The sequence below is a fragment of the Pseudonaja textilis genome, chromosome 3 (assembly GCF_049901715.1).
Source record: "Pseudonaja textilis isolate UNSWEBS1 chromosome 3, rPseTex1.2, whole genome shotgun sequence".
NCBI classification, from domain to species: Eukaryota; Metazoa; Chordata; class Lepidosauria; order Squamata; family Elapidae; genus Pseudonaja; species Pseudonaja textilis.
In genome coordinates, this window is record NC_141992.1 from 2,319,696 (window position 1) to 2,341,384 (window position 21,689).

The 21,689-nt window shown below is 47.1% G+C and overlaps 1 protein-coding gene and 1 long non-coding RNA gene across 3 annotated transcripts in view; both read left to right on the forward strand.

Annotated features, from left to right (window-relative positions):
- LOC148125983 (uncharacterized) overlaps nucleotides 1-21,329 on the forward strand; it is a 352,312-nt gene extending 330,983 nt beyond the window's left edge. Inside the window, exon 2 of the long non-coding RNA XR_015743356.1 lies at nucleotides 20,397-21,329. This is a non-coding gene — a long non-coding RNA (uncharacterized LOC148125983). The remainder of the gene's footprint in view (nucleotides 1-20,396) is intronic.
- COMMD7 (COMM domain containing 7) lies at nucleotides 738-15,499 on the forward strand. 2 transcript variants are annotated; one of them, XM_087931965.1, is made up of 9 exons: nucleotides 738-895; nucleotides 6,126-6,179; nucleotides 7,942-8,044; nucleotides 10,088-10,144; nucleotides 10,226-10,263; nucleotides 11,582-11,672; nucleotides 11,779-11,828; nucleotides 13,797-13,845; nucleotides 15,159-15,499. In XM_087931965.1, the coding sequence occupies exons 1-9, from the start codon at nucleotides 812-814 to the stop codon at nucleotides 15,233-15,235; spliced, it is 603 nt and encodes a 200-aa protein (XP_087788091.1). In that variant the 5' UTR covers nucleotides 738-811; the 3' UTR covers nucleotides 15,236-15,499. The 2 variants fall into 2 exon arrangements, with proteins under 2 accessions (XP_087788091.1, XP_087788092.1); XM_087931966.1 differs by lacking the exon at nucleotides 6,126-6,179 and having other exon boundaries at nucleotides 756-895.
- Nucleotides 21,330-21,689: the final 360 nt, after the last annotated feature.

Genomic DNA, 21,689 nt, shown 5'->3' on the forward strand with positions numbered 1-21,689 from the left:
GAGCAGGGGGCTGGACTAGAACACCTCTTAAGGTCCCTTCCAACCCTTGTTATTCTGTAATCCCGTCAGGGTCTCCTGCTTGAGCAGGGGGCTGGACTAGAAGACCTCTTAAGTTCCTTCCAACCCTTGTTATTCTGTAATCCCGTCAGGGTCTCCTGCTTGAGCAGGGGCTGGACTAGAAGACCTCTTAAGTTCCTTCCAACCCTTGTTATTCTGTAATCCCGTCAGGGTCTCCTGCTTGAGCAGCGGGCTGGACTAGAACACCTCTTAAGGTCCCTTCCAACCCTTGTTATTCTGTAATCCCGTCAGGGTCTCCTGCTTGAGCAGCGGGCTGGACTAGAAGACCTCTTAAGGTCCCTTCCAACCCTTGTTATTCTGTAATCCCGTCAGGGTCTCCTGCTTGAGCAGCGGGCTGGACTAGAAGACCTCTTAAGGTCCCTTCCAACCCTTGTTATTCTGTAATCCCGTCAGGGTCTCCTGCCTGAGCAGGGGGCTGGACTAGACGACCTCCAGGGTCCCTTCCAGCCCTATCCTGATTCTGATTCATCCTTGACGGCGGGGGGGAGGGCGGGGGGCGAGGTCTCATTTCCCCCCCCCTCCCGGGGCCAAGGAAAGCAAGGCGCAAGAGGAGGAAGAGAGGAAGAGGAGGAGGCGGCGTTGCGGGCTTCCAGCCGCCGGAGAGGGGCGCGGCCAGCCGCTTCGCCGGGCTCGAAAGTGCCGGCGCTGATGCTCAGCTGAGCCGGACCTCCGGGGGCGGAGCGACTTCTGGAGCGGAGAGGCGGAGCCGAACCGAGCCGAGCCGAGCCGGGCCATGGGGCTGCTGAACTTCACCCGCGAGCCGGTGCCGGAGGCGGTCAGCGCCGACCTGCAGCTGCTCAACCAGCTGAGCGCGCAGGTGGCGGGGCGCGGGGGAGGGGTTCTCCGTCCCTCGGGGGGCTGGGGGCTTCGGGAGAGACCGGCCCGAGAGGAGACCCCCTCCCCAGCCCGGTTGGGTGGGAGAGCCACGGTTGGGGAGGGGGCGGGAGGAAAGGAGGCGGGGGTCCCCCGGGCTTGCCTTCCCCATCGCGGGGTGGGGGGTGGGGGGCTCTCTTGGCCATGCAGTCGAGCCCTGACCTGCAGCCCCTCCTCCTCTGGTCAAGGAAGGCGTGGGAGGGGGGCGTCTCCTTCGGCAGGGGTGGGGGCTGCTTCCCAGAGGGGGCTCCTTCTCCTTCTGAAGGGCTTAGAATGACCACCACCACCCCCAGTTGGGATTTAAACCAGGGGTCTCCTTGGCAACAATATGACCGGTGGACTTCAACTCCCAGAATTCCCCGGCAGTCCAACTTGGCCTATTTAAGACTGGTGGACTTCAACTCCCAGAATTCCCTGGCCGTCCAACTTGGACAATTTAAGACGGGTGGACTTCAATTCCCAGAATTCCCCAGCCGTCCAACTTGGACAATTTAAGACGGGTGGACTTCAACTCCCAGAATTCCCTGGCCATCCAATTTGGACAATTTAAGACGGCTGGACTTCAACTCCCAGAATTCCCCAGCCGTCCAAGTTGGACAATTTAAGACGGGTGGACTTCAACTCCCAGAATTCCCCAGCCGTCCAACTTGGACAATTTAAGACCAGTGGACTTTAACTCCCAGAATTCCCTGGCCGTCCAACTTGGACAATTTAAGACGGGTGGACTTCAACTCCCAGAATTCCCCGGCCGTCCAACTTGGACAATTTAAGACAGGTGGATTTCAATTCCCAGAATTCCCTGGCCATCCAACTTGGACAATTTAAGATGGGTGGACTTCAACTCCCAGAGTTCCCCAGTCATCTATGCTAGCAGGATAGCAAAGCTCATCTGCCAGTTTTCTGATCTACTCCGATCTGATCTGATCTGATCGAAGTGAAACCTCCTGCAGTGATGGGGCCAGGCTGGTTGCAACCATAGGCGCTGTGCCAACAGGCAGGGCATTCAGACATCACTCTGCCCTAAACCACGATTTGTTGGCCTGTGTCGTCTCTTCAAGAGGTCCTGGAGATATAGCACTTTGCCTTGCTTTGCGATTGGGGATGGAGGCCTCTCATCTGATGGGCCTAGTGCCTTTTGCGCCAGGCTGGGCTTTATGGTCCTTGGTGCTCTCTGGGCTGGGTGGTTTTCTTGCAGACGTTTCATGGCCCAACTAGGGAACATCATCAGTGCTAGAAGGGTGGGGAGAGGAGGAGGAGGGAGGGAGGGAGGAAGGGAGAAGAAGGGGAGGAGGAAGAAGAGAACTGTGGGATCCTTGGTGCTCTTTGGGCTGGGTGGTTTTCTTGCAGACGTTTCATGGCCCAACTAGGGAACATCATCAGTGTTTGAAAGGTATGGGGTTTGTGGAGTGAAAGAGAGGAGGAGGAGGACTGTGAGGTTATTCTCTGAGCTTGGTGGTTTCCTTGCAGATGTTTCATTACCCAACTAGGTAACATCATCAGTGCTAGAAGGGAGAGGAGAGGAGGGGAAGGAAGGAAGGAAGGAAGGAAGGGAGGAGGAGGACTGTGGGATCCTTGGGGCTCCCTGGGCTGGGTGGTTTTCTTGAAGACGTTTCATGGGGCAACTAAGGGTCATCATCAGTGCTAGAAGGAGAGGGTTGTGGAGAGGAGCAGGAACTGTGGGGTCCTTTGTGTTGTCTGAACTGAATTGTTTTCTTGCAAATTGTTTTGCCACCCAAATAGGGAACATGCAGAGCAAAATCACTTCCCTTCCAGCCCTGATGATGTTACCTAACTGGGTCATGAAACGTCTCCCCCAAAACAACCACAGAAACATAGAAAAGTGACGACAGAAAAAGACCAGGGGGATCCACCCAGTCTGCCTTTTGAGGTTTTCTTTTTCTTTCTAATCAGTTGATTATTATAAATGTATTAAAATGTATTTAGGTCTTTGTCAGGTGATGGATAGGTGTTTATCCCAAGCATGTTTAAACTCGGGTTACCAAGGATTGACCCGCTACCTCCACTGGACGTGGGTTCCAAGCTTCCAATATGGGTAGTCCTCGATTTATGACCACAATTGAGGCTGAAAATTTATGTTAAGTGAGACTGGTTGAGTTTTGCCCTGTTTTGCAACCTTTCTTGCCACTGTTGTTAAGTGAATCACTGCCATTGGTAAGTTAGTGACCCGGTTGTTAAGCGAATCTGGCTTCCCCATTGACTTTGCTTGTCAGAAGGTTGCAAAATGAGATCATATGATCCCCCTGGGACACTGTGACTGTCATAAGTATGAGTCAAGGGTCTGAATGTTGATCTTGTGGACCCCACGTGTGATCACGCTGCAATAGTCATAAGCGTGAAAAAAAGACATAAGTCACTTTTGTCAGTGCCGTTGTAACTTTGGACGGTCACTAAATGAACTGTTGTAAGTCGAGGACTATCTCTATTTGTGATGGTTGTCAGAAGGTCGCAAAAGGGGACCAAATGACCCCACAGGACATAGCAACGGTCATAAGTACGAGTCAGTTTGCCAAGCATCTTAATTTTGATCACATGATCTTGGGAACGCTGCAACCGTCGTTAAGTGTACAAAACAGTCCTAAGTCAGTTTTTTTTCCAGTGCCGTTGTAACCTCAAGTCACTAAACGAGGACTACCTGTATAGCGGGATTAGGATCAAGCTCAGAGACCACCCAGAACACCCCCATGGTTCAACCCAGGGCTACAAAAATGGTCTTGGCTTTAAATTTGAATTCTTTTGGTGAAATTGAAAGAGAAACTGGCGGCAAGCACCGACTCCTGCTAGGGCCATGATGGCGAACCTGTGGCACAAGTGCCAGAGGTGGCATGCACCATTGCCAGCTGCTCTTCTGGTTCCTGGCATGCACATGAGTGCTGAACAGCTGGTCTTCACAGCCGCCGGAGCACCGGAAAATGGCCCGAAAATCAGCCAAAAAAACAGGCCTTTTTTCAAGCTATTTTTCAGGCTGTTTTTGGCCCGAAAACGGTCTGAAAATAGATCGTAAAACGGCCTGAAAACAGCCCAGAAAATAGCCTGAGGAACGTCCTGGGAAATGGCCTGAAAAACGGCTTGAAAACAGCCTGGAAAATGGCCTGGAAATGGTCTGAAAAACAGCTTGAAAACGGCCAAAAACGGCCTGAAAAATGGTCTGAAAATGGCCGGAGAAACAGTCTGAAAAATGGCCTGAGAAACGGCCTGGAAAGAGCCTTAAAAACAGCCTGAAAACAGCATGAAAAAAGTCCTGGAAAATGGCCAGAAAATGGTCCGAAAAACAGCCTGGAATTGGCTCAAAAATGGCCTGAGAAACAGCCCAAAAAATGGCGTGAAAAATGGCCCGAGAAACGACCTGGAAACAGCCTAAAAAACAGCCTGAAAACAACACGAAAAATGGCCTGAAAATGGTCCGAAAAACAGCCTGGAATTGGCTCAAAAATGGCCTGAGAAACAGCCCAAAAATGGCCTGAAAAATGGCCAAAAACTACCTGGAATTGGCCCGAAAATGGCCTGAGGAACAGGCCCGAAAGCCTCCGCAAAAGAGGCATGCGCACACTGGCCAGCTTGTCTTTGGTTTTCCAGTGCTCCAGCACATGCGCATGGACACGTGTTCTGGTTTGGGCACTCGGTGCCGAAAAGGTTCACCATCATTGCCCCAGGACGTGGGTGGGCTTGCCGACCAGGGTGGGCTTGGATGACCAGAGCCCACCTGCCCCCTCCCCAAAAAAAGAGGGGGAGAAGAAGACAAGGAGGGGCGGGGGGGCGAGGAAGAACCTATGGGGAAAAAAAACTTTAGCAGAGTTTGTCTTCCGGGGGAACTTAGCGCCACTAAAGTTCGATTCTGGGACTTTGTGGTTTGGCAAATGGCCTGAGTCATCCTTTCTCTTGTCCGTGCGGCTGTTTTGGGGGCTGCTGATCGCAGCTCCCCGGCAGCCATTTTGTGAATGCAGAGGGCAGAAGGGGGTAGAGGGTAATATTTGTTTGTTTGTTTGTTTATATACCACCTTTATTATTTTTACAAATCACCCAGGCTAGCATACACACCCAATGCACCACCTTCCTCCTATTTTCCCTGCAACAACAACCCTGTGAGGTGGGTTGGGCTGAGAGGGAGTGATTGGCCCAAAGTCACCCACCTGGCTTTTATGCCTAAGGCATAGACAGACAGACAGATAGATGAAAGAGAGAGAGAGATAGATGATAGATAGATGATAGGTAGATAGATAGATAGATAGATAGATAGATAGATGATAGATAGATAGATAGATAGATAGATAGATAGATAGATGAAAGAGAGAGAGATACATGATAGATGATAGATAGATGATAGATAGATAGATGATAGGTAGATAGATAGATAGATAGATAGATAGATAGATAGATAGATAGATGAAAGAGAGAGAGATACATGATAGATAGATGATAGGTAGGTAGGTAGGTAGATAGATAGATAGATAGATAGATAGATAGATAGATAGATAGATAGATAGATAGATAGATAGATAGATAGATAGATAGATAAGAGAGAGGGAGGGAGAGAGAGGGAGAGAGAGAGATACATGATAGATGATAGATAGATAGATGATAGATAGATGATTGATTGATAGATGATAGATAGATAGATAGACAGACAGACAGACAGATAGATAGATGATAGAGATAAACAAATTAGAGATAGATAGATGATAGATAGATAGATAGATAGATAGATAGATAGATAGATAGATAGATAGATATGGTTAGGTGGGACTAGAACTCACCGTCTCCTGGGGATTGGGCCAAAGTCATCCAGCCAGCTTTCGTGCCTGAAGGCAGAACTAGAACTCGTAGCCTCCCGATGATTGACGCAAAGTCACCCAGAAGGCATTCATACCATTTTTCCCAGACCGTATAATATTCTTTTTCTTCCTTCTCCTGCAATTCCATTGTAAGTTTATTCATTTCTGCACAATCCATAATTTATAATCATATCATCCACGAGTCCGTGAGTCTTAAAGTGGCTGTCAGTTGGACCCCCCCCTGCACTTATAGCCCACTGTCTGTCTCTCTCTCTCTCCTTTATTTCTTTGTTTATTAAATTTATATGCCGCTCGTTTTAAGGAGGGAAGGGAAGCACGAATCTTTTCTGGTTGAATGACGGCCTTCCTTCTTTTCCCCCCCAGCAATTTTCTACCCTCCTGGAGGTGCTTTTCCAATTCCTGCAAGAACCCAAAGAGGTAACCCACTTTGGGGAAGGGGGAGACGGGGAGAGGGGAGGGCAAGGAATCCAAAAAGGGGGGTTGGTTGCCCCCCCACCCCACTTGGATGAAGACCAGCTGGTTTTTTTTTCTGGTGCGAATGAAGGCAGTTTATGGGCAACGTGGAGAATATTTCTTCTATATCACAAAGTTTTCAATAATAGCATTATAGGTAGTCCTCGACTTACGACCACAATTGGGAGCGGAATTTCAGAGTGTGTGTGTGTGTGTGTGTGGGCGCGCGTTTGTGTGCATACACACACACAAAATACTTACATATCTATATATTATATACACATATATAGCAAGGAGCCTGGGCGTGGCTTAGCTCAACTGTTCTGCGCTAAAGCTGCTTGGTGGTCTGAAACGGAAACTAAAACTGAAACTAAACGGAAACTCCTCTGCTTGTGTTTTGCATCAGAGCATGTTAATAATAATAATAATAATAAATAATAATATAATAATAATAATAACAATAATAATAATAATAATAATATAGGAAATACTCTAAATGCCCTGATGGTCATTTTGAAAAATCCTTTCTTAGTGAGCCCCTAGAAGCCATGAGGGACATACAGGCCAAATTTCAAGTTTATAGGCTTTGCGGTTCTGGAGATTTTGTGATGATGTGTGAGGGGTCTTTCGCTTTTGTATATATAATACACACACACACACACACACACACACATTTCTGCTTTTGCAGCCTTTTCACAAAGTCAATGGGGAAGCCACATTCAGTGGTACTAATTTTACAACTGCAGTGATTCACTTAGCAACAGTGGCAAAAAAAAGCCCGTAAAACGGGACAGGAGTTCCTTAACAAGTATCTCGCTTAGCAGCAGAATTTGGGGCCAAATTGTGGTCGTAAGCCGAGGCGTCCCTTGGGTGCTCAGTTCTGCTGGCCTTTTTCCTTCCTCCCCCTTTTCCGAATTGCCTGGAGGGCAACGAGATTTGGAAAGAGGTCTCAAAGGGATCTTGCTGGGAAAACCCATCGACAGCTATGGGGCTTCCTCTGAGGAGATACCCATGGAGTTGAGCTGAGCAGGGGCAGCTTCTCCCTCTGAGACTCACTTATGTACTGTTCTGACCCGGGCTTCCCAAACCCACGAAGCCGATTCCTCGTCCCGACAAAACCCCTTTTATTTAGGCTCATGTGAATTCCTCTCATTCGCATCCAGCAAAGTCCTGGCAAACAGTCTTTCAAGGGTGAATTTACAACCACAGACCTTTATCGGGCTTGGAGAGTTGCCAGGCCGGTAGCTTCCAAACGCCACGCTGTAGCAGCGATGACTTAGCAAGGAGTCAGGAACAAATCTTCACCCTCATGAATTGAACTAATTGTCTCCTGCAAATCCCACTCCCCTTTTGCTTCTCTTTATTCCCTATGGGGAATGAGCCTTTACTCCTGAGTCGACCCTTGTTCCTTAGTTGTTCCCTTCATCTGGCAGCTCTGTGCATGAGCACACTAGGGACAGGCTCCAGCTGTTCTTTTTCCCCACTGATCTCCTACTCCAAAGACAGCTGATAACTGTCGTACGGCCCTGGCCCCATCTCTGCCTCCGAGGCAGAGCCCTCGTCAGAGCCTTCTCCAGACTCCGGGATTGGCCTGTGTTCCTCTCCAACCTCCTCACTGTCCACGTCTACGGCCAGCTCCGGTGGCCATGGAGGGCCACAACATGCACGTGTGCAAGGGAAGTGTGAAACTTGGAGCAAAACACGTCTTTGCTTTTGTGCCTGACAGGTGGAGAGGTTCCTGGCTAGCCTGTCGGAGTTTGCAACGGGGAATAAAATCAGCCTCGGCCCTTTGAAGAGCATCGTCAAAAGTCTCTTGCTGGTACCCAGTGGTGAGTGTGGAGCAGACACCCCCCTCCCCAGGTCTGTGGTAGGTCAGGTGGGGCGGAGAACCACTTTGGGAGCCACTTTGGGTGAAGGCACCAGCTAGAAACACAGAGAAGACGGAGTTCTAGTTTTTCCTTAGGCATGAAAGCCAGGTGGGTGACTTTGGGCCAAACACCAGGAGACTGGGAGTTCTAGTCCCCCCTTAAGCATGAAAGCTGGCTGGGTGACAGGGTGAAATAATGAGTTCTAGTCCCACCTTATCCATGAAAGCCAGCTGGGTGACTTTGGACCAATCCCTAGGAGACTGGGAGTTCTAGTCCTGCTTTAGGCACAGCCAGCTGTGTGACTTTGGACCAATCACCAGGAGACAGTGAATTCTACTCTCATTTTACCCATATCTATCTATCCATCTATCTATCTAACATCTCTCTCTCATCTATCTATCTATCTATCTATCTATCTATCTATCTATCTATCTATCTCTCTCTATCTATCTATCTATCCATCTATCCATCTATCCATCTAACCTCTCTCTCTCTCATCTATCTATCTATCTATCTATCTATCTATCTATCTATCTATTTATCTATCTAATTTCTACATTGCCAATCACTCTTAACCAACTGAGCAGTTCAACAATCCACATTATAAAGTAATTTAAAATGGTACTAAAAATCACAGTTTACTTTACAAAATACGGTTTTGACAAGCCTAAAGTAAAAATCAAAGATAAAACGTTTACAAGGCTAAAATTGAATTAAGTGAACTCAGGATTGTTTTTCTGAGTGACAGCACACCAATGGTGCATAAGTCCTGTTCTTTCCACTGATATTCAGAAGGCGTCATGAAATTCTGATTATAATGGGATTTCTTTCCCTCCAGTACAATCTCTCCGACATTATAAGAAGAAGCAAACAGTCTTGCTGCTAAGAAATAGACAGCTGATAGGAGGCTAAAAAGAAGAAAAAATGATTACTACAGATAAGAATATTGATCGAAGAGGATATTTGTAGCCCAGGGTTGAACTGTGGGGTCCTTGGTGGTCTCTGAGCTTGGTAGTTTTCTTGTTGACATTTCATGACCCAACTAGGTGATATCATCAGTGTTAGAAGGAGGGTTTGCTCTCTTGTTTATATACAAATGTCTTTTGTTGTCAGTGATGATGGAAACGGTTTTTTCTTGGTGGTTCCTTGATTCAATTGTTTGCTGTTTGCTTGTTTGTCTGAGTTGGTAATTCCTTGATTGGGGTATTGTTTATTGCTGTAAAGTAAAATAAAAATAAAATAGAAACATTAAATTAAAAAAAGAAATAAGCCAGTTTTGGAGTGGATTGCAAGCATCCTGAATGGCTGGAATTTAGCTTTCTTGTTTCAATTGATTTAGTTTTATACTTTCAATATGATTTTATATGTCTTTCCATGTTTAATTGGGACTCATCCAGAGTTCTTTGAAAGATAGACAGCTATATAAACATTGGAAGTAAATTAAAATAAAAAGAGATATAACCAAATAAAAAATAGCAATGAAACAAAATATAGCGTACAATGAAATAATAATTAAGTAAAGATAAAATAAAAAGTAGCAATGAAATAAAATATAAGATAATCTTCAGATTTCTTTGAAAGATGGGCAGCTATATAAATGCTTTAAATAAAATAACATAAATAGAAATCAAATAATATCAAATAAAAAATAGAAATCAAAATCAAAAATAGCATAATAAAGTAAAATAAAAAAAGAAATAAAACAAAACAAATTTCAAATAATAAAACAAAAATGAAACAAAACAAACTTCAAATAATAAAACAAAAAATAGAAACAGAACAAAATAAACTTCAGATAAGAAAACAAAAAAAATAGAAACAAAATAAAATTGTAAAAATTTGGGGTGCAAATTTGCAAGCACCCCAATGGCTCAAGTTAGTTTTTGCTTGGTTTTTTTTCCCCATAAATCACCTCTGCGGTCATAGAGGTCAGTCCCTGCCTTATCTTTCATTTGTGTGTTTGTCAGCTGGGCTCCCTTTTTTTTTTCACAATGTTTATTCCAGGTGCCTTAAAGAGGAGCCTGACTGCAGAACAAGTCAGAGCAGATCTTATCACCCTGGGTAGGTCTCTCTTTAAGTTCTCTGTCTGAAGGGCTCCTGGGCTTTACTGCTCCAGTTGACCGTCTTCAATTTCTCCTGCAGGGCTGAGCGATGACAAGGCCAGGTATTTTGAAGAACAGGTAAGCGCTTTCATCCAGGGGCCAGGATCAACACTGGCATTTTAAACCACCCCGCCACAACACTGCAGAGGGAATCCAAGTCTTTTTTTTACAAACTTGGAACCTTAGTTTTTTTTTTCCCCTATTTTCTTGCTGTAAAAAGGAGTATCTGTAAATGTGGGTTCTCCTTGGAAAATTCCTAGGTAGTTTTAGAAGGCCGTGTGTCTCTCAACTTTGACCACTTTAAGAACTTTAAAACATGCTGGTTGGGGAATTCTGGGAGTCGAAGTCCATCCATCTTAAAACAGATAAGCTTGGAGAATTCTGGAACTGAAGCCCACTCCTCTTAAAAGTGGTTGAGGTTGAGAAACATTATTCTAAGGTTTAAAAAAAATCACGCAAGTCTGTGGGATCATTGCATGAACAATCACATTATGGTTATTTGGCAAGTTAATTTTTGGTTTGGTTCAATCAAACCAGTTGATTTAACTCTTTACTCTGTAGGTAAGTGCTGTAAACAAACCATCTTTACTTACTTTACTGTGTGAACACAGCCAGCAGGTTTCAATGGAAATTTGCCACGATATATATATAAAAAAATGTTGAGACTCTGGAAAGAAGTCAGAGTAGAGCAACCACGATGATTTGGGGAATGGAGGCTAAAACATATGACAAACGGTTGCAGGAACTGGGCCTGGCTAGTCTAGGGAAGAGAAGGACCAGGGGAGATAGGAGAGCATCTTCCAATATTTGAGGGGCTGCCCCAGAGAGGAGGAAGAAGTCAAACTATTTTCTAAAGCACCCGAAGGCCAGACAAGGAATGATGGAAACTGAACAAGGAGAGATTCAACCTAGAAATAAGGAGGAATTTTCTGACATGGGGAACAGTTAATCAGTGGAATGACTTGCCACCAGAAGTCGTGAATGGTCCATCGCTGGAAGTTTTAAAGAAGAGATTGAACAGCTGTTTGTCTGAAAGGGTGTAGCGTTTCCTACTTGAGCAGGAGGTTGGACTAGAAGACCTCCAGGGTCCCTTCCAACTCTGTTACTCTGTTCTGAAATTGTGCCTGCGATTGCAGTGATGGTGAATTCACTTATTCGGATAAAACCAAAATATAAAACTTAGTCCCAGCTGTTCCTCGGCTTCAGGGAAACTCCCTTTGCATTCTTGAAACCCAGAGGTCTCCAAACTTGTGGCAACTTAAAAAGTTTCTGGGCGTTGAAATCCACAAGTCTTAAAAGTCGCCAGGTTTGGGGGCCCCTGTTCAAACTCCATGAAGTGGAACCCCGTATTAAAACCATCGCTTATTCCACCCTTGTCTTTTTGCCTTCGTCCCAGTGGAAGGAAAATTATCCCGCCCTCTCGCGCCTGGCTGTGGGGCAGACGCTGACGGTTAACCAGCTAATAGACATGGAGTGGAAATTTGGAGGTCAGTTCTTTTCTGGGGTTGGGGTGCGGGCAGAGACGGGGTGGCCTTTGCCAATCCCTTTGTATAAAATTTTGTTGCTGCTGTTTTTTTTCTCTCTCCTGAATAGTGACGGCCGGAAGCAGTGAGCTGGAGAAAGTAGGAAGCATTTTCCTCCAGGTAAGACGGTTTTGGGGAAGGGGGTGATGACCCAAAGGGGCGTGGCACAAAAGCAACGCAGTCAGATAATCAACAAGAGTCCCCTTATTAGCTCCAACTTTGCCCCCAGTGTCCTGGTTACCTTCTGGGCTGGAGAAAAACTCTCCCAGGAACAGCCTTTGGCTGCAGAGAATCCAGTCCAAAACATGGTCAACCAAAACTGTAACTAAAAGTCCAATCAAGGCAAAATGAGGTCATTAGTCCGGCAGGGCAAGAGAAGGAATTCCAGACGTGAAGGAAGGGCGGTAATTCAACCTGGTTGGGAAGATGCCAGGACTGCGGATAAGCAAAGTCAACACAAGATAAACTCAGGTTTGTTCCCAGCAGAAACTTCACTCTGCTTGCATCTCTTTTTAAATTCTCATTCCCAGGTGTGGCTAATGAAGGGGATCAGGCCCCTTTCCTCCCCCATAAGGCACACCACCCACGTTGCTCCCTTCTCCGTTCCTCCCTGCGTGCCCTAGGATGAAGAGGGGATGGGCCTGGGTCTTCCTCTGAATTCCCCTCTCCCTTGTTCTACCTCTCCCCTGCTCTGCCCAGCCGGACTTTGCCCTTCCCCAGTTTCCTCCACAGCCAACGGAGCCACCCTCCCGCTCCCTGTCAGCTGTTCGTCTGCCTCCTCGGATTCAGACTCCGACAGGGGCCTGACAAAGGGACAGGTAGAACCAGGAGAGGCGGGGAAGAGAATCAGAAACAGCCCACTCAGGCGAGGGGCCTGAGGAAGAAATAGAATAGAATAACAGAGTTGGAAGGGACCTTGGAGGTCATCTAGTCCAACCCCCCCTGCCTATACCACTTCAGACAAACGGTCATCCAACATCTTTTTAAAAACTTCCAGTGTTGGAGAATACATACAGGTCGTCTTTGAGTTGTAACCGTTCCGTTTAGTGACCGAAGTTACACAACAGCACTTTAAAAAAAAGGAACTTTTTACATTTACGACCGTCGTAAGCATTCCCGTGGTCACGCCATCAGAATCCGGATGCCGATTTTTTTTTTTTTCCCTTTATACCCAGGTAGTTCTCGACTTACAACTATTTGTTTTTGTGGCTGTTCGAAGTTGCAGCGGCACTGGGGGAAAAAAGAAAGGCGCCCATGTCTTTTTTTCACACTGAACAGTCGTGGGACGAACTTAACCACTGCAGAGGTTCGCTTAGTGACGGTGGCAAGAAAGGCTGTAAAAGGGGGCCAAAGGGACTTCACCACCACCTCGCTTAGCGGTGGAAATTTGGGGCGTGGGTTGTTGTTGCAGATCAAGGACTATATAAGCTCTTTTCTGTCCATATTTTCCCCCAAATGGACAATTACTCGAACTCCCCTTCCCCGTATTCTAGCAAATACAGAATAAATTTTGGCTAGTCTAGAGGAAAGGAGGATTGTGGGGAAACATGATAGCAGTATCCCAATATTTGAGGGGCTGCCCCAAAGAAGAGGGAGTCCAGCTATTCTCCAAAGCCCCTGAAGGCAGGACAAGAAGCAACGGGTGGAAACTGATCAAGGAGAGATTCAACCTGGAACTAAGGAGAAACTACCTAACAGGGAGGACACTTAACCAGCGGAACTGCTTGCCACCAGAAGTTGTGTGTGCTCCATCCCTGGAGGTTTTCAAGAAGAGATTGGACAGCCATTGGTTTGAAATAGTATAGGATCTCCTGCTGGAGGCAGGGGGCTGGACTAGTAGACCTCTGAGGTCCCTCCCAACCCTTGTAATTCTGTAAGGGTCTCCTGCCTGAGCAGGGGGCTGGACTAGATGACCTTCAAGGCCCTTTCTAGCTTGATTCTGATTGTGATTCTGAAAGCCGGGAGAATCTTGAATTCCCCCCCTTGTATCTTCCAAGTATTCCCCAGTGGGAGATTCCAGGGGCTGCTTTTTTGGGGGGTTCTAACATCTGCCTCCTTTGACTCACCCCACTTTTCATCTCCTTGTAGCTGAAGCTGGTCGTTAAGAAAGGCAGCCAGCTGGAACCAGTATACCTAGGTGAGTAAGCCAATATCGTCCGTGGGGAAATGCTGGAAGTGAAGAGAGAGGGAGGCATTGAAGGGAGAGCCCAGCCAGCTGCCGAAAATGCAGGTGTTCCTTGACTTACGACTTCTTCGTTTGACGACCCTTGGCAATTACAACAGCACCAGGAGCGGCTGCTACCCGGTTCGCCCCGGTTGAGTCAAACCGGTAGCCAATGTTATCATTTTTAATCGCCGGTTCCGCAAACCGGGAAATCCCACCCCTGGCTGGCTCCACCCACCCTACCCTTTCCCAGGAGACCCCCACGGGGTCCGTTTTGGATTCCAGGTAAGTACAGCACCTGCACGGAGGCTGGGGAAGGGCCAAAGAATGGGCTTCCAGAAATCCGGGAACGGGCCCCTTTCTGGCCTCCGGAGCAGCGGTCGCCAACCAGTGGGCCAGAGACCACGGATGGTCTGTGAGAAAATTTGGGTGGTCCGTCGAGAAATGTCGTCCCACCCACCCCACCCAAAGCAATTCATCCAGGTTGCGCCGCCCACAAGGCCCACGGGAACACAAGGCTTGTGTCGCTTGCATTGCGAACAACGCGAGGGAGTGAGGGGACGGGGGAAGGGCTAAGTGGAGCAAGCCTTGTGTTCCCGCGGGCCATGTGGGCAGTGCAGCCTTGTGTTCCCGCGCAGCCTGGATTATTTGCTTTGGGGGGGGTGATGTTTCTCTGCGGACCACCCAAATTTTCTCACGGTCCATCCGTGGTTGGCGACCACTGCTCCTAGTCCAAACCCCCGCTTAGGCAGGAGATCCTATACACCAGTGGTCCCCAACCTTTTTTGTGCCACGGCCCGGTACCGGCATCACAAAATGATCCGCGGCCCGGTACCAGCATCAGCACGCATGACAAGGCAAGGCGAGCCGAGCGACCGGCCAACTAGCCGTCCCCCGCTTCTCCCCGCCACCTTCAACTCCTCCTTTGTACCTTTGTCAATGGGCTTCGCTTCGGGACGGCTTCGGGACGGTCGCTCAGCTCGCCTTGCCTTGGGTGCTGAAAGAATCCTCGCGCCTTAGTTTCGTTCGAAGCACCCCCCCTTCGATGAAACTAAGGCGCAAGGATTCCTTCAGGACCCAAATGCCGCTTTCCAACCGGAAAAAGCTCACCTGGAAGCACTTTCTTGTCAAACAAGATGGCGGCGCCCAGCAAACTGGCGGCCCGGTAGGAAATGTTCCACGGACCGGTGGCGGTCCGTGGCCCGGTGGTTGGGGACCCCTGCTGTACACCATTTTGGACCAACTTTAGTAGCTAATCCTGATCGTTTTGGTGCTTCTCCTTCCAGAATTAACCCTGCCCCAGTTTTACAGCTTCCTTCACGAGATGGAAAGAATTAAGACCAGCCTGGAGAGCCTCGGCTGATTTCACTGCCCAACGGACTCTGCGGGACGTCTGGACCTCAGGACCAAGATTTCTCTGGCCCCCACCGTTTCTTCCTTCCGTTGGGAAAGGAAATGTGTGTGAAATGCAACCCATCCTGGATTTAGTGGACGAAATACAGTTTCAGGGTGAAAATGGCTTGTCAAACCTGGCAGAGTCCCGCTTTGTCTCGAAGGACACGACGGGAATCGGTTGGGAAAACGAAACAGAAATGGAAAATAAAAGTTTCTCCTATCCAACCGGGAAGTAGAAGCCCCTCGTTTGGCCCTGAACACGGTGCCAGCATGAAGACGAACGGCAATAAAGGGAAATGGGTGTCGCGCAGGGTTGAAATGAGGGGGTCCTTGGTGCTCTGAGCTTGGTTTTTTTTTCCTCCCTGCAGACGTTTCATGACCTGACTAGAGAACATCATCAGTGCTAAGGTTTGTGAGGGAGGACTGTCAAATCCTTGGTACTCTCTGTACTTTGTTGTCTTTTTGTAAACGTTTCATGACCCAACTAGGTAACACCATCAATGTTAGAAGGGAATGAGGTCTGTGGGGAAGAGGAGGAGGAAGTAGAGGAGGAGGAGGAGGAGGAGGAGATGATTGTAAGGTTCTTGGTACTCTCTATACTTGATTGTCTTTTTGTAAACGTTTCATGACCCAACTAGGCAACATCATCAGTGCTAGAACCCTAACCCTGCCAAGAATGTAATGAGGGTTAACGGAGAGGCAGTTTCTGTAAGCAACACCAGAATGTTTCCTTCCTGCCTTCCTTACAGGATTAGCCCTGTAATTTCTTCTAACAACCGGTTCTCCCAACTGCTTAGAATGTTAACAACCGGTTCTAGTGAATGAATAGGTGCAAACTGGTAGAATCCCGCCCCTGCCTATGGACTAGAGGAGGCATTCAGCAGGTTCTGACCAGTTCTGGAGAACCGGTAGCGGAAATTTTGAGTAGTTCGGAGAACCGGCAAATCCCGCCTCTGACTGGCCCTGCCAACCCCATTATTCTCCGCCTCCCAAGTCCCAGCTGGTTGAATACCACCACTACTATAGACAGAATTTTAAACCTAGACATAGAATCATAGGGCTGGGAGGGACCTTAGAGGTCTTCTAGTCCAATTACCCGTGGCAGAAGTTCTACCAGGTTTGTCTGGAGCAGAATTGATTCATTCTGGGGCGGAGTGTTTAGCCATGAAAGCCAGCTCCTGATGCCAATTACCAGGAGATGGTGAGTTCTAGTTCCTCCTCCTTAGGAAGGAAAGCCAGCTGGGTGACTTTGGGTCCATCACCAGGAGATGGTGAGTTCTAGTTCCTCCTCCTTAGGAAGGAAAGCCAGCTGGGTGACTTTGGGTCCATCACCAAGAGACGGCGAGTTCTAGTCCTATCTTAGGCACGAAAGCTGCAATCGAAGTCCTTCCCCTCTTCTACCTACATCATGTGTGCGTTGTCCCTGCACACACACACACACAGGCCTCCCATTGATGGCACAGGCCCATCAGATGTGACTGGAAGTTCCCAAAATATTACTGGAATAGTTTCAGAGATGAGAAAAACCACATCACCTCCCAGTTGTGATGTTTACACAACCCAGGTCTCTTGGTGATTGAACGAACCCATTTTCCCAAGTTTAGCCGGGACATCGTAAGATCATCTAAGAGGGCTCATTCGTACAGAGTGCTGAGACCCAGAAAAGCAAACCCAAGATACAGGAATCACTGTCTATAGAAATTCAGCTACATGAATTTTTGTGTATATGTATGTATGTATGCATATAGCTATTTATTTATTGGATTTATACGCCACCCATCTCATTCGGAGGCGTCTCCAAGCAGCCTACAAATTTTTTAGCTCAGATTTTAATATTATTTTCATATTGGTTTGTTTATTTTTTTTTAATTATTTCTACTTGTTTTTATAATTTGCAAGCCACCCAGAGACACCTTGTAGATGGACGGCATAGAAATTTAATAGAGAGGATGGATGGATGGATGGATGGATGGTTAGATGACAGATTAAAAGAGAGAATAGATAGATGAGAGAGAATAGATTGAGAAAGATAATAAAGTGAGAATAGAGAGACGGATGATCATGGGGAGGAAGAAAAATAGTTTTGAGAGAGAGAGACGAGAGAGAATAGATTGAGAAAGAGAGTGAGAATAGAGAGAAAGATAATAGATAATACCATAGATGGGAAGGAGAAAGAGAAAATTAGATATTTGAGAGAGAATAGATTGAGAAAAAGATATAATAGAGAGAGAGGATAGATAATATGGAAGGAGAAAGAGGAAAAATAATAGATGGAGAGAGAGAATAGATTGAGAGAGAATAGAGAGAGATGGTAGAAAGAAAAGGGGACAGAATCAAGAACACGTGAAGTGTTAATACCATTTTATAACGCCTTGGTAAGGCCACACTTGGAATTCGGCATTCCACTTCAATGTAAAAACAGATGTTGAGACTAGAAACTGCAGAAAACAGCAATAAAGAGGGTTGGAGGCCGAAACATGCAAAGAACGGTTACAGGAACTGGGTATGTCCACTTTAATTAAAAGAAGGACTAGGGGAGACATGCCAGCTGTGTTCCAATATCTCAGGGGCTGCCCTAGAGAAGAGGCAGTCAAGCCGTTCTCCAAAGCCCCTGAAGGCAGGACAAGAAGCAACGGGTGGAAACTCATCAAGGAGAGAAGCAACCTTGAACTAAGGAGACATTTCCAGATGGTGAGGACAATTCACCAGTGGAACTGCCTGCCACCAGAAGTTGTGGGTTCTCCGTCACTGGAGGTTTTTCAGAAGAGATTGGATAACCATTGGTCTGAAGTGATGTAGGGTTTCCTGCCTAGGCAGGGGGTTGGACTAGAAGACCTCCAAGGTCCCTTCCAACTCTGATACAATAGAGAGGTGATAGATCATATGTGGAGAGAGAATAATAGAGAAATTTTAGAAGGAATCAAGTGAGAAACTTTTAAAATATTTTGGGGGGATGCCATGTCCTCTGCAATCCTGTCGCGTCTCCTCAGAACCACAGAAGGGAAAGACGGTAAAAAAAAAAACCCAACTGAACAAGTAAGGGTCTCCTGCCTGAGCAGGGGTTGGACTAGAAGACCTCTTAAGGTCCCTCCCAACCCTTATTATTCTGTAATACTGTAAGGGTCTCCTGCCTGAACGGGGTTGGACTAGAAGACCTCTTAAGGTCCCTTCCAACCTATGTTATTCTGTAATCCCCTCGGTCTCCTGCTTGAGCAGGGGCTGGACTAGAAGACCTCAGGGGTCCCTTCCAACTCTGTTATTCTGTATTCTGATGGGGCTGGACTAGAAGACCTTAGGGGTCCCTTCCAACTCTGTTATTCTGTATTCTGACGGGGTTGGACTAGAAGACCTCTTAAGGTCCCTCCCAACCCTTATTATTCTGTAATACTGTAAGGGTCTCCTGCCTGAACGGGGTTGGACTAGAAGACCTCTTAAGGTCCCTTCCAACCTATGTTATTCTGTAATCCCCTCAGGGTCTCCTGCTTGAGCAGGGGGCTGGACTAGAAGACCTCAGGGGTCCCTTCCAACTCTGTTATTCTGTATTCTGATGGGGCTGGACTAGAAGACCTTAGGGGTCCCTTCCAACTCTGTTATTCTGTATTCTGACGGGGTTGGACTAGAAGAGCTCTTAAGGTCCCTTCCAACCCTTGTTATTCTGTAATTCTGTCAGGGTCTCCTGCTTGAGCAGGGGGCTGGACTAGAAGACCTCTTAAGGTCCCTTCCAATTCTGTTATTCTGTATTCTGACAGGGGGTTGGACTAGAAGACCTCTGGACCTCCCTTCCAACTCTGTTGTTCTGTAATTCTGTAAGCCTGCCTATAACAGGCCCGCAGTCCCGCCAAAGCCACCCAGCACCCAGCCAGAGAGGAAGAGGAGGCCGGCCGAGGTGCCTCTTCCGGGAGCCGAGAGCTAATCTCCAGAAAGCAGAAGGCTCTGGGGGGAAGCGAGGGCCCCTCGCCCGTCAGAAAGTGTCACCCGCCACAGCTTTGCGGTCTCGGCCTCGGTCGGTTTCCTGGGGCAGGGAGGTGCCCCTCCCCCCGCCCCTGGCATTCTTCTGGCAACCTTTTGCCTTTCGCCTACTGCTGGCCGGTCTCGGCTTTCCTGGTTCAGCCCTCCCATCCCTGAAACACAGGACAGAATCGTTTTAAGGCTGGAAGGGACCTCGGAGGTCATCTAGTCCAACCCCCCATCCCACACACACACACGCGCACACTGCACCGGGCGGGAGACCATCGATCAAGGTGGTTCTAGGCTTCCCATTATTGGTTTGGTGACCACTCGAAGTTAGAACGGCGCTGGGGGAAAAAGGGACTTGGGTCCGTTTTCTCACACTTAACGACCGTTTTAGCGACGGTCAAAAATTCAGGCCTCTGGCAATTGACTCATCCTGGTGACGGTGGTGTCCCGTGATCAACTTTTGCCACTTTCGGACAAGCCAAGTCAAGGAGAGAAGTCCGATGCACGTAACAACTGTGTCTTCAACAATTGGACAATCATTTGTCTGGAATGGGATATGGTTTTCTGCTCAAGCAGCGGGTTGGGCTGGATGACCCCCGAGGTCCCTTCCAACTCTGTTATGCTATTCTGTTAGTTTAATGAAAAGGAGGACTAGGGGGGCGACATTTTATTTATTTATTTATTTTTATTTGTGCCAATTGCTTACAAGATAATAGGTATAAGTAAAAACATAGTTATGAATACATGGATACATAAAAGAAAAATAAAGGAAGCAATGGGACAGGGATAGTAGGCACGTTGGTGCACTTATGCACGCTCCCTACAGGCCTCTTAGGAAGTGGGTGAGGTCAATAGTAGACAGTCCAAGGTTAAAGTTTTTGGGGTTTGGGGAAGAAACCCCAGAGCCAGGTAGAGTATTCCAGACATTGATCCCTCGGTTGCTGAAGTCGTATTTCCTGCAATCTAGTTTGGTACCGTTAACCTTGGGTTTGTATCTATTGTGTGCTCTTGTGTTGTTATGGTTGAAGCTGAAGTATTCCTTGACAGGTAGGACATTGCAATGGATGATTTTATATACTATACTAAGATCGGACCAAAGGCGGCGTAGTTGTAGGTTTACTAGGTGTAGAATTTCGAGTCTGGTGGCATCAGGTCTTCTGCAACGAGTAGAGGAGTGGAGATATGATAGCCGTCTTCCAATATTTGAGGGGCTGCCCCAAAGAAGAGGGGAGTCAACTTATTCTCCAAAGTACTTGAAAGCGGGACAAGAAGCAATGGATAGAAATTAATCGAGGAGAGAAGCAACCCGGAATGAAGGAGAAATTTCTTCCTCCCCAGGGCAAACAAAGGCTCGTTTGCAGAGGAGGCTCGCGTGCAAATAAACTCCCCGGTGGAGCCAAGGTCAGAGTTTTCCACTGGTTGTGCTGAGAAGGGCTCCATGGGTGGGTGGGTGGGCTGAAAGCGAAAGCTCTCCCAAACAGAGACCAGGTCAAAAAAATTCTCCATCCCAGCCTGGAGGGCCAAAGGTCAGTTTCGCCGGAGAGGACTTCAAAGGCCAGCTTTGCCTTCCCTTCGCTCCTAAAATCCAGATGTCTTTGGCAATTCCGCATGCTGGTTCGAGCCCCCCCGCTTCCTCATAGGAATGCCACAAATCAAAGGAATAACAGGAGTTGCAAGGGACCCTGGAGGTCTTCTAGTCCAACCCCTGCACAAGCAAAAGACCCTATATACAATTTTCAAAGAAATGGCTGCCCGATCTCCAGAGATCCAGCAGCCTCAACTTTTGGAAGGAAGCCGCTCCACCGGGTCATTGTTGTCACTGTCGGGAAAGTTCCCCTTATATTTAAGTTGGATCTCTCCTTGGTTCGTTTCTGGGTTCTGGATTCGTTTCTGGATTAGGACTGGATTCTGGATTGGAAGTCAGATATGACATCTGAAACGGCAGTGTTTAATTATTAGTGGGGACTGGAGCGGCAGAGTTAGTTTTAAAGTGGTATGTTCACTTTTATCTTCTTTCTTCTAGCACTGATGATGTTATCTATTGGGGTCGTGAAACATCTGCAAGAAAACTTATCAATCCCAGAGGGCACCACGGTGGTGGGATTTTTTAAAAAAATATTTATTTATTTATTTTTGACAACAAACATTGACAAATACAAATATAAAACTTCAAATCATCTTTCCATTGTACAGTGTGTCAGTTGGTACATACCTTTTGTGCCCAAAATCAACCGTCTTTCCCTTCTAGATTTAAATTAAAATTCATATTGTATACATCAACTCTGCATAGAATATTATAGTATTATCAAAACATTATTAGCCTCAAATTCATGTCATCCTTTTCGAGCAAATCTCAACTTTTACAAAACCTAGCTCATAATGTTCATTTCATTGTAATCAATTAGAACATCATTGCATTATCTTTACTATTATGTTTTATTTATATTATAATATGTTTTACTTCT

Bases quoted from the DNA above. Each gene is read 5' to 3' on its own strand.
- COMMD7 (XM_087931965.1), top strand. From the start codon at position 812: ATGGGGCTGCTGAACTTCACCCGCGAGCCGGTGCCGGAGGCGGTCAGC. The intron at 8,045-10,087 runs GTGAGTGTGGAG...TGTTTATTCCAG, and splicing joins TCTCTTGCTGGTACCCAGTG to GTGCCTTAAAGAGGAGCCTG. The intron at 10,264-11,581 runs GTAAGCGCTTTC...CCTTCGTCCCAG, and splicing joins CCAGGTATTTTGAAGAACAG to TGGAAGGAAAATTATCCCGC.